Here is a 13,096-nt window from a genome sequence, read left to right as displayed (position 1 = left end):
TTGACAGCCCGTCTCTCAATTGCTGCTGAAGCACAGCTGGCAGAGCTCTGCCGGAAACACGGCCACTCATTTGGGGAATATCTTTGTGAAGTCTCACACTTTACAAGTGCTGAGCACAGGGAAATTCACCCCCGTGTTTATTGCTGCATCACTGGTACTTCTATAGCACAACTTCCTGCATATTGACAGTGCACTTGCACTAACCAGGATGCAATGCAGTAAGTGAGGGTGCTGAGGCGCTGGCACAGGGTGCCCAGAGAAGCTGTGGCTGCCCCATCCCTGGCAGTGTTCAAGGCCAGGTTGGACACAGGGGCTTGGAGCAAGCTGCTCCAGTGGAAGGGATCCCTGCACATGGCAGGGAGTGGAGCTGGAGGAGCTTTAAGGTCCCTTCCGACCCAAACCAGTCTGTGCTAATGACAAGTATGCAATGCTAAGGAAGGCTTTGAATGGGAACAAACACATTTCTGCCTTTGGTCCTAATCCTGAAGACATTTCTAAAATCCACCTTCTCCTCAACCCTCCCACTGGCCTCCTGCCTAAAAGATTTCATCTCTGAGCCACTTCTGACATACTTCTTCCAGCTATACTGCAGGAGGAAAAGCTCTGCTTACTCTCCTGACACAATCAGAGAGCTTAGGACAGAGTTTCATTAGATTGATTCACCCTTCAGTTGACAACTCAAGCAAGAATTCAAGGTCCATCCATAGTCCCAGGGAGGTGGAGAAAGCGAGGCAGGGAAGGAGCCACGGTACAAAGGGAGATAGAAAAGCCGAATTAACAATGCCCATCCTAGCGTGTTCCAAAGCAGCCACTGGCAAGACAACCACAGCACTATGGCCTGTAGTGATGACAATAACTGACAGTTCCTGCTACCCCCTCATGCTTCACCTCCCATATTCTCTTTGTAATGGGATCACTTTCCTTTTGCATTCCCCCAAGCTGTAATGAACTCACACCTCTCCTTGGATGCTTGCTGATACTCCTTGTAACAACATCAGGCTGATGACAAAGGAAACAGGATCACTGCTTGGGTGATTTCACACACAAAGTCACAAGACCCCCCGAGCTCAGGCTTAGCCCTTGGGCAGCCCTTCAAAGGTGAGTTACAGAGCCATGAGCCCCTTCCAGAACTGAAGCCTTGGACAAACACTGTCTGGAGACGGAGGCTATGTTGGTTTTGCCTTTCCTCATCTGTTCAGAACACCACAGTCATGATGTTTAATAACTAAATAACAAACATCAGTAGCATGTCAACATTTCCTTTGAAATTAGGCTCAAAATGAGGAAGTCAACAGCAGCCCACCACATCTGCATGGGTTTCATTCCTTTCCCAATCTGTGTCTTCCCACTGGCAAGAGGGGAGGAAGCAGAATTCAAAATGAACATAACTTTGTGTGACGGATTTAGCATGTTTGAATACAAGTGACAACTGCTCTGCTGTTCACTGCAGGAAAACACAAGAGCATCACCACAGAGATGGGTTGTTTGCAAGGAGGTGGGCTGATGTGGAGAGATATAGACAAGGAAAAGTGTAAGAAGTAACCTCACAGGGTCTGTGTCAACCGTCCCTCAAAGGGTTTCATAGCAACTGTGCTCAGTTAACAGGGAAAAGATGTTCATTTGTTTGGTGGTTGCTGTTCGGTTTGTATCTACTAGCCTGAGGAACAGGAGATGAATGACCTTCCAGTAGAAAGAAGGGAACATTTCTGTACCAATGTTCCTTCTCTCCATGTACCTTTACAGTGTGCTATATACAGCTATTTTGTGTGTGATACGTATGAAATATATAATATTACAGCTTGGTTTATGAAACTGCTTTTTATGGCTCCCAGATCTTCAGCAAATGTACAAATAAATATGAAAGGGAGAGGGAATATGATGCACATACACAAAGCAAAGCAAATACCAAAACAAGATAGCAGCAGTCTGCTAACTGGATGGCGAGAGCCAAACTCATCAGCATCCAGTTATTTCACAAACCCTTGCCAATAGACTAAATAGAATTCCATAGGCCAGGTGTCAGTGATTATAATCCCACTGATGCCAAGAGAGTTGCTCCCATTTACAGCAAGCCTGGCTTTGGCGCTGTCTCTGTAGTACAAGGAATAATTCATGAAGCATAGGCTTGCAAAAGCAGCCACATCAACTGTACCTGTAACTCCCCTAACTGCAGTGTAAGGACCCAATCCAGGGCAGCTCTCAGCTGCCCGTGTTCCTTTGTTATACCCTAGAAAGCTCACAGAGCTTAAACCAACCACAAACACCAGCCCTGCTCGCACGTGGAGTGCTGGGAAAAGAAGAACCTGAATAAATACCTGGGCATGTTATTTCAAGGGCAGTTTTGCCACAGAAAACAAGTGATTTATCACAGCATCCCAGACTGGTTTGGATTGAAGGGACCTTAAAGCTCATCCAGCTCCAACCCCTGCCACGGGCAGAGACACCTTCCACTGGAGCAGCTTGCTCCAAGCCCCTGTGTCCAACCTGGCCTTGAACACTGCCAGGGATGGGGCAGCCACAGCTTCTCTGGGCACCCTGTGCCAGCGCCTCAGCACCCTCACAGGGAAGAGCTTCTGCCTAAGAGCTCCTCTCAGTCTCCCCTCTGGCAGGTTCAAGCCATTGCCCTTGCCCTGTCCCTACAGGCCCTTGTCCCAAGCCCCTCTCCAGGTTTCCTGCAGCCCCTTTAGGCACTGGAGCTGCTCTAAGGTCTCCCCTTCAGGAGCCTTCTCTTGTCCAGTCTGACCCAGCCCAGCTCTCTCAGCCTGGCTCCAGGGCAGAGCTGCTCCAGCCCTCGCAGCATCTTTGTTCATGGATGAGATGAGCTGGATACCTCTAAACCCAAAATCGCCCCTGTGAATGGACTAGGCATGCTCACACGTTCTCAGGCCCCACTCAGAAGCCATTCATTATCACCCAACTGCCAGCAACAGAGTACGCTCAGGCATCCTTCCCAGGTTAAAATGGAACTAAGCCAGTAATTCTCCTCTGAAAGACACACCATTTTGGACACCTTGGCTGCTTACAGAATGCGTGGGGTAGACACGTGAAAGCAGGCAACCATTTGAAAAACATCACTGAGAAAAGGAAAATCAATGAAGTCATAACCAGTGAGTCCTGAAAGCCCTCCTGCCTGCCCTCATGTTAGTAACCAGACCCTCTTCTCCCCCATTCATGGTCTTTTTGGGGGAGAAATGCCAGTGTGAGCCCAGTGACTGACAAGTCAGACCACGGGAAGGATGGCCCTGAGCTAGGTCCCACTTTGGAAAGTAACACTTTTCCTATTTCCTACAAGTACGTACTTCTGGGTAAATGAGTAAATAATGACATGTTCCATCTTCTTTTTTCCCCCTAAATATAAAAGCTCTCCACTGCTGAAGCCACTACAAGGATTATTTCTTCTCACCATTTTTAAGTACTGTACAGTGCATATCTATCCTTTTACAAGTGGAACCTTGTAGCTATGGAGACGAAGAATGTTGCATCCAAGCTGAAGATAGTATTTCAGTGGGGGCCTTATAGTTGCTACATGTGCCTTCAATGAGCTGCTGTGTTCTGTCGCCTGAAGTCTTCTGCACTAATCATGCTAAGCCACCGCACAGTCACAGTGTACAGTCACAGCACCATCGTCTGCAGTACAGCCTTCTTGATCTACAACCTAACCAAGGATCCCACAGACAACACAATAAACAGCTTGAGTCGAGCTTAATGCCACCTGAACAGAGCAGTGGAATGAAGCTGTTCTGGAAAGCAGGCAGACTGGGGTCCCCTTGTGTTTAATGCTGGGTCTAACAGTCGATATGAAAGGATACCACACTGACCTTCTGTTACAGACCTTCTTCAGTTTACATCTATCTGCCATAGCCCAAATTACCCACATTTCAGTCACCCTAACGACATCACACATTCCCTGTCTCTGTGCGCTACCATCACGATCTGAATTTCATTCCAGATGATGGTTTCATGACATGAACTTTCAGTTCTGTGTGTGAATTCAGCTGTCTGCGCATCACCTTGGTGTAAATTAAACAGCAGTTTAGTCAAGCTAATGAAACCTCAGCAGTGTTAAACCTGAGCATGAAGAGGAGACAGCCCTTCAGGTCAAATGAATGCTCCTTGTGACGGCCAGTGAAAATGCAAACTAACCCAGTTAGCATCACTTACTTTCTACTGCTGCTAACAGAGAAAAAACCCCACACCTTCGTTCACATGGTACTGGCAGACATGACAAGGGTCTGACAGGTCATTTTCTTTCTGAAGGTAACACTGCTCCAGAGAAAGTAATGCCAAAACACAGCATTTCTGTCTACCCTTTAGCTCCGTGGTCCACGACTAGCTAGGGATTTCAGTGCCGAACAGGAAACATCTTAAAGATGCCTGTCCTGGTTCTGGCATCTTATTGTCAGAATGGAAAACCATCCACTTTCAAAAGCTCAGGATCCAGAACTGCAGCCTGCCCAGCTCTGCTCATCTTTAACAGACCATTCACACTACCTGGCTGTCAGAGACAGGGGTCAGAATCTACCAGAGACAAACCCAATGTGCATAAATGGATATGAATGTATTTCATTAAGCACTCTCAGGCAGGATGTCCACAACACGGAGACAAAATCAACCACAATCCCCTAATACCTCATGACATGCAGGAATAAGCAACAAGTACTGAGATACAGTTGTGCAAATCTTCCTTACGGGCTATATAAGCAAGCAATGGCATTCACATGTAAAAACATCTCTTGCATACACATTAATAGAGTCATTGACAATAAAGCAATGAAAACCCACGGTATTCTCTAGTCAAAGCTCAAGAGCAGACAAAAGAAGCACTGAGAACTTCTCCTATTTGTATTTCCCATGCTGCTGACTCAAAATCATAACATGGCCTTAAGCGTGTGAAGCTATTAACTCCAGCAGAGCTCTTCTCAAGCTCAGCCTTCACTCATCACTAAAATGAAATTAAAAAGAGCAAGAATCCCCCTCTCCCGACCCAGATATTTGCAAATGCACTGTTTGCCTCGAGGCCTCGGCAAGCTCCAGTTCAGCAGAGCGAGTAAGGCAGCAGGTATGCACCTGCTCCTCCAGGAAACCAGTGCCTGGCTCTAAGGTTGTGCTGCAGTCCTGTTGGCCCCACGTTTCCTCCTGAACCAGACAGAACAAGCAGAAAATCTTTGGTGTGCCTTTAACTAGGCCATAAACCCCTCAAGATTGGATGTGGGGTTTTGAGTAAAGAGGTTTTCAGACTCATTTTTAAAACAGAAGAGGTTCTTAAACTCCTCTGTTTCTACCAACACATTAAAAATGGGACTCTTATGGCCACTGCTAATAAAATGGGTGAAAGAAGGAGGAGAATAACACTCTGAATTCCTCTATCATAGTTGTTTACTTCAACTTAGTCTATTGATAAGTCTGAGTTATTCAATATCACCCCCATCCCTTCCCTGGCCGTTGCTATTTAATGAGAGAACCTTTCACACCGAGCAAACCCAAAAGCACAAAATCTCATTAATCTTTCTAGCGTTTAGAGATACCTCAAGAGCTTCAAACATTTACCTCTCCTTCCCAGCAGCTGAAATGGTTTTAGGAGGATCATGGTTCATACCTCACATTCCCTGGAGCCAGAGATGGTATACGTGCAGGGCCCAGATCCATTAACCGATACATCCATGGTCTCAGAGTTTGTTGGCTTGTAGTCCACGTAATATTCCTGTAAAGGGGAGTTCATTTGCCTTTCAGACTCTCGGGCCTTTTTCCTGCGCCTCTTCATAAGCGTGTGCTGCTGGAGCTGTTTCATGCTGGCTGGATAACGCTTCCAGGACACGTAGATAACCAACAAAATCATGGCCACGGAAAGGAAGAGGGCTACGCTCCCAGCAATGATCTTGTGAAAGGAAACGTGCTCGTACTCCGGTTCCACTCCAGGTGTTGGGAGCTCTGCAGAAGGGCTTGGCACAACAGACGTTGGCTGGTTGCTTTCCAGCTTGGAAATGGTAGGTTTGGGAATGAAGAAAGGTCTCTGAGGGGTTTTAGGTGGCTGGTATGATCTTTCAGTAACCACCACCTGGATTTCAGCACAGATATTATATGTTTCCACAGCATCACTCACTTTTTCACCCTGGATATGTTTAGGGCCTGCGCATATCATAGTGCTTTCCTTATTTCCCTTGAAATTCTTTAGCCAAGTAAACAGAGGGCAAATGCTTCGAGTACATTCCCACATATTTCCGGACAGAGTGATGGAGATGAGCGAGATCCACGTATTGATGGTCTCCTGAGAGATGTTGGTGAGTTTGTTGGAATCCAGGTTCAGCTTCTGCAGGTTGGGGAGGCACTGGAAGGTCCCAGGCTCTACCCCTGTAATGTCATTTCCTGATAAATCCAAGTTGTGCAAGGAACTCCAAGTCCACGTTAACCCTTGGCTAATAGAGCGGATCCGATTCCACTGCAAATAAATGGAGCGGAGGTTGAAGAGGCGTGGGAAGTGGGCAAAATTGATCTTAGAAAACTGGTTGTGCTCCAAGTGGAGCTCTGTCAACTTCAAAAGGCCAGCGAAAGCGTTACGGGATAAGCTCCGCAGGCGGTTGTAGCCCAAATCCAGGAAGTCCAGGTTCCGGCAGTCCTGGAACACTCGGATGGGAACGGTTTTCAGCGAGTTGGACCGCAAATGCAGGATCAGGAGTTTCCGGAGGCCCTTGAACTGCTCAGACTGCAACACCTGCAACTTGTTGTAGGACAGGTCCAGGTTGCGGAGGTTGGGGACGGGGTGGAATGTTTTGTTGTGCAGATGGGTGATTTTGTTGGAGCTCAGAATTAATTCCTTCAGCCTGCGGATGCCCTGAAACGCATCCTCATCCACAGAGCTGATATAATTATGGTCGAGATAAAGCCATATGAGCTGATTGAGGCCCGCAAACTGATTTGATTTCAGCTTCTGGATGCTGTTGTACCGTAAGGATAAGCCTTGAGACCCTCCAGAAATGTTCTGAGGGATGTCTCTGAACGCATGGGACTCGCAGTACACGATCTTGCCATCACATCTGCAGTTCTTGGGGCAAGCTCGCTGAGCCCCTGCGAGCATCACAAGCAGCACGGTAGGAAGCAGCACTAACACCACACTCATGCCTCTCAGCTGCTTAATTAAATGGAAACCTACAATATTAAAAAGAAAACAAATGTGCATTGTAAAGCTATTAAAAGAAATTGCCAACAGATTACAGACGTCAGTGGGGTTTCTAATAAAGCATTAGTGAGGCAGTGGATTTGGAAGACAACCTGTTTGCCTCCTGTCTTGAGCTTTTGTTGCATAAATGTCTGTCCTTTTTGAGTTTCTGGCTTGCTATCTCACCGTCACCAGTACTACTCTTGTTATTCAATTACTTTTGTGTGATTTATGATGCTTTAGAAGGACCCTTAGAGCCTGTTCTCTATTCATTTTCCTCCTGTACATCATCTGTCAATATAGCTGGTATATCTTTACCGCTAGATGCTCAGGTTTTAACAATAAACATATTTGTCAAGTCACCATGCTGAATGCTCCATAGTGCTGGAAAGGAAATGAACCAAAGCTGCTGGTCTTTACGTGCTGCTAAACGTGTTTCTTCATAAAAGCAACTTACAGTCCAATGCCTCCAAAAATTACAACAAAAAGTGAGAAATCTACTCATCGGGAAGTTTGATCCATCTTTAAAATGTGCATTTATTGTAAAATTAGACCCTAAGTAAAGGCTTTCCTTTTTGCACTGGGTCATTTGCTTGTAAGAGTAGCTTTAAGGAGGTTACTCATCATTTTTATGTACCTAAAATACATAAACAGATGCACAGAAGCAGAAGTTCTACCATACAGAGAAGTAAACCATGGAATGCTAGTATGGGACCCCAATATCAGAAGCATGGAAGAAGACATAGTTCTATCAAACGAATCATAGTTTTAACACATATTCATTTGAAGTTGTCTGCATGTAGCTGTGAATACCTAAGCCTTTATTATTTTGTGTATTCATTATATACTCTATGAAACACAAATAATGCTGCTTCAGAGCAGCAAAGCACAGAAAGTTTAAATGGGTATATTCCTATTTCAAGTCTCCTCTCTCTTCCCCAGCTCTAGTGATGTAAAGACTTTGCATTTGAGATGTCACATTTATCACACAGGAGCAATGCTGGTACGTGAGGACAGGCACATTTCCCCCATTCTTGGTATAAGGAGGAAAGGAGGTGGAGGGGTTGTCAGAACACCCAACATCCATTCGCACGCTCGCCTTCGCCTGTGATGATTTTAGGACTGGTGCCTGTGTCCAGAGTTGCAGCCTCCTTAAGACTGAAATGCATTCCTCTAACAGGAAATATTTTAAGGGTGGTATCTCATCAATAAATAATTACTTTGTTATTTGTCACACGCACACAAGCACCCCTGTGCTGCAGTTATTTAATCCCATTTGAAGCCAAGGGCCATTCTGCAAGATAATTCTTAATCTAAAATGCCCCTGACTATGTCACAGTCTTATATGATATGTCTATTTATATGACTTCCACTTTAATGGCTAGCTTTTTAATTGAAATCCTCATCTCTTTGCTACTGCCTATGTGCCAGCAGCAGTCAGCTCGAAATCTGTTCTGGCTGTTCCAGACTTGGGGGCTGGGGGGGGGGGGAACGAAGGAAGAAAGGAAATAAACCTGTCACACTTGAAAAAATAAGACTGGCAAATGCCTGCTGGAGACCTACAGCAACCTTAGGGGGATCTTTTCAAAGCCCAAACAAGCCTTTTCAAAACCATCTATAAAAGAAAACCTACACCCCCCCCCTTCCCTTTGCTTCCCACATACTGCAAAGTGTTAACGGTCCTTTCTGACAGCCTGAATAATAATACCAGTAGAAGCTCATTGAATAGGGATCTAAACCCAACAGAAATGCTGTGAGAGCCTCATGCATACATGTACTTATCTAGACAAGTGCAGGTGTGTAGGTGGCTTGTACAGGCAGCAAACGTCCTCTCTCCAGCCCTCAACTCGGGTGCATGCATGTACAGACGAATTACATACAGAATCACTGCAGGAGGAAAGGTGTGTGTTTGTGTGTGAGGGGGGAATACAGGATCTAAAAATACAATAGCAAGTACAGTGAGTCACCTGGCAAAGGAATGCACTGCTGCTGCTGCTTAGGCTGTTTCCCCCTCCTGAACGGCTTAATAATCCAGCTGAAAAATAAACCATCCAGCTGCAGCTCTGCTACCAAACAAACAAGAAAAGTTCACTTACCCATCCTTCTGTCATCCACAAACGTCCTCCTTTGCCTTTCTCCAGCTGTTTTCTTCTCTCTCTTCCCTTTTCTGCTCCCCCCTTTGCCTCTCTCTTTTGAAAACTGGTCTCTTTTCCTTAAACCATCAGAATCTTCATGTCACGGCACGGCTGCCACTCGCATCACCTCCATCCAGCGTGCGTGCCAGAAACCCACACAAAGTTCCCTAGAGAGGACAAGCAAGAATTTTGGGGATGAGGAAGGGAAAGGATAGGGAAGGGGTTGGGGGTGGGGAAGACAGGACGAAGGATGGAGGGGGGGAGTGTGGGGGGGTAGGGAGGGACTCTAAGCTCTGAGAGCCATTGTGTAAGTCATCAGAGAACCGTCAGCATTAAGTGGCAATCTGCAAGGCAAAGCTATAGCCGGCGATGAAGGTAAACCAACTTCTATGGGAGAAATGAAAAGCTCTTCCCCGGTACCTAGCATTTGTCATTCTGCTGCCTTTAGCCATTCCCAGGCACAGCATTCCATCCTCCGGCTCTCCAGCTCCCGAGCAAGGCAGGCCTCCCGTGCTGGGTAAGACCCCAGTTTATAAGCTACGCAGGAGAGGTTTATCCATTTAGCTGCTCAGGTTTAAAGTGTTTTGTAGCTGTGCTGAGAAGCAGCTCTTGTCTAATTCAGAAGGCTTTCCAGAGAGTGATGATGCTTTGGAGCTTGTTGGTGCTAATGTTCTAGTTTGTGATACACTGAGTGCCCTCCACTGGAGAAAACAGATCGCACATTAAAGGCTTGAACAAGTGATCCTGTCATAGCTACGCAGACTTTCTTCCTTTAGAAGAGAAAATTAAAGACACAGCATTGCCTTGCCCATCATTATCCCCTCCCGTATCCCTCTGCCCTCCCTAGATTATTATGTGCTTATATTAAGCATTCTCTGGCAGAGTGTGGAAAACACTGAACAAAACTCCTGTTCCCTGGGTATATGGCAACCTGCTCTTTTTCTAACCCACCTGACCTGTGTGTTTTTCTTGGGCTAATTCTGAACTGTTTCGCTTTTCCCATATGCACAGGGTGAGAACAGGAGACGGATTTAAAGTGTAAGCAGTGTTAAAGGGTTGAAGCACACGAACTGATCACACCAAAGACACTGAACTGCACCCATCAAATCCAGTGCAAACATACTGAAAACGGCGGAGTTTTTCTCTTCTAGTCTAAGTGTCTGAGCCTGATAAACAATCCAGAACTGAAGCTGCAGAATTAGTGACACCTTTATTCCCTAAGCCACTCCTCTGCTCCAGCTCTCCCCCATTCAGAAACAGTGATTTCTCGCAGCCATGATGCTGGTCTGGACCTCAGCAGACTTCACCCATAGCCTGAGTGGTGTGATCTAGGGTATGACACTGACTCCCTCTCACCCCCTGCTATTTGGCTGGATCACTAGGGCTTGAATTAATACTCACACAGTTCAATGGGAATAAGTCAAGGGGATCTGGAGCAAGCGTGGTACCACACAGAGCTCCTCTGAGCTGGTTTTGGTTAGTCCTGGTAACCAGCATCAGCCTCAGCAAAGCCCCACACAGACACACAGGGACCATTTTGGGTTTCAAAGCAAATCTGGGCTTCTCCAAGGGCAGCACCACCTTGCTCCTGAGCATTCCTAACCTGCCTTCCTAGAGCTCATCTATCTGTGCTGTCTGTCCAGCTGCTCCCTCCTTTCCCTGTGCCACACAGACAGCAGATATGCCAAAACCAATTCCCCACCCAAACCTTGAGTTTAGACGCCAGAATGGTGGCATTGCTTTTTAGGCAATCTGTCAGGAGCTAACCATTCTGACTTAGTTATTTTAGTAGTTCCCATTCTGACTTGAGAGCACCCTGCTCGGCATGCTACAGCCCATATCCCTGAGGTTTCTGTGTACTACTACTTCTCATTCTATTCTAGAACAAAAATGAAACTTGTGTGAATCTCAAGGTCAGATTTTGGGCTCTTTTGATTTATATATTCCTTGTTCTTGGCTCAGATCAACAGACCATTGCCTGCCCCTGCAATCCATCCCAACTGCAGTCAGCCCTGCCCAGCCTAAGTACCTGGTCTTGATCAGGGATCTCCACTGGAGTAAAAAGACTGGGACACAGAATGGGCCAAGTAGTTCAACTCCATTAATGAAACAATAAAATCCACAAAACAAGCCACAGAAGCCAACTTTTCATCTCCTGAATCTGCATCCAACTGCAACAGCTTAAAGCTTCTGATGAAAATAAAATGGGTTTCTTTGTCCCCTAATGAGACTCCGTCGCTATCTATAGATCAGAGATTGATCTATGTGAGAAAAATACCATAATTAATCACTATTTTTACTCTGAATTGGCCTGCAATACACACACCTCTCTTAACAAGATGCAGCATTTCATTATCAGAAATGATGTTGAAAGTGCTTTTTTCCATCTCTCGACTAACCATCTCTGCATTCCAGTCAGTCCCATTTTAGCGACGTTCATATTTATTCATTTTATAATTTCCTAATAAAGGTAAAAGCTGAAGTATGCAGTTATCACACCTGGCATTGATAATTCTCCAGGAAGAGTCCATTTGAAATTCTGCCAGATCTGAGAGTGATGTCAAAAGAAACTGTTCCCATTTCCTAGGGAAGTCTCTTCCCGGCTCCTTTGATCCTTCGCGAGCTGAAGCAGCGTTGTCATGAGCTGTCCTACTGCCACATACTCACTGAGACTCAAAATCCCTACGTTTCTACTCAAAGCTTTAAATAATTTTGTTTTCATAAAACATATGTGATACCGTACAGGAAAATGTCAGAAATTCCCCACGGGAAAGCTTCAGCCCTAAACCCAAGTGAGCTTTCACTCAACGGCATGAACGTGCATTTACCATCCCCCTTTTGTACATTTTCTACTAAAATATAAAACAAAACTACCTGAATATCTGCCAAGAGGAAGAAATGGGCAAGTTTTAATCAGTGACTTGAAAAGGGAAAAACCTCATAGATAAAAGGAGGATGAAAAAGCCCGTTTGTGGTTTTGCTCCATTTCCTTCATGCAGCAAGAGGCAGAAGATCCCTGCACGAGACACCCGAAATGTTCCAAGCGCTCACCTGGTCCTCATCCAACTGGCAAATTTTCCCATCACCTGACCAAGAGTTCCTTGGGTACATTATCCATACTAATAAGCTGTGTGTCATGGGATCTATAGTTTCTCTTCCAGGACAATGCAACTGCACATGTCTCATTAAGGTGTTGATCAATAGAAACAGTTACATGGTATGCTGACACTGCAGAACGCACCAAGAGCCCTCACAACCTGCCTGTAAGGAAGAGAAGGACATATCCACATATTCCTCTAGTACCAACTGGTGAGATACTGAAGATTTACAGCCCTGAGTAACTTCTCCTAGTAGCATCAGCAGTAGAACTACAGCTGGAAGGAAATGAGCTGATGCTCTTTGACTGCTTTCCTACCCATGGAGACCTCGCAGCTTTGCACTGCCCTGCACAGTCTACTCAAAATGCTCCTTAGTGAGAAAGACATGAGGAAAATAAGCAAACTTAAGAGGTTCTTGGGCCTGCCCAAGGTATTGCCAGATCCAGGTTTACAAAGCTCAGGACTCAGGCAGCAAATAGCACTTTATATTTCCCTTTGATCTACTCAGCCATTAGATTGTATTCCAGTTGTATTTTCAAGGCTTTACAAAATCATTTAGACTCCCTGGCTAGATTTACAGGTTTCAGGCACAAAAAGAACAATTGCAGTCATCCAGGCAGGATGTAAAACACGAATCCTCCCTGAAATATTCCCACAGCAGACCCATAATTTCTGCAATGACATCCATTCCATAAAGATGAGTGGCCTTT

General features: G+C 45.6%; 1 protein-coding gene across 1 annotated transcript in view; it reads right to left on the bottom strand.

The window, feature by feature from the left end:
• LRRTM4 (leucine rich repeat transmembrane neuronal 4) overlaps window positions 1–13,096 on the bottom strand; it is a gene marked incomplete at both ends in the record, with an annotated part of 257,425 nt that overhangs the window by 204,392 nt on the left and 39,937 nt on the right. The window contains one exon of the mRNA XM_080634490.1: window positions 5,597–7,143. Coding sequence (XP_080490616.1) covers window positions 5,597–7,143 — 1,547 coding nt within the window. The remainder of the gene's footprint in view (window positions 1–5,596; window positions 7,144–13,096) is intronic.

Source organism: Psittacula echo (genome assembly GCF_963264785.1).
Source record: "Psittacula echo genome assembly, chromosome: 25".
NCBI classification, from domain to species: Eukaryota; Metazoa; Chordata; class Aves; order Psittaciformes; family Psittacidae; genus Psittacula; species Psittacula echo.
The sequence above is the reverse complement of the archived record's forward strand: the minus strand, read 5'-3'. Positions and strand labels throughout refer to the sequence as shown.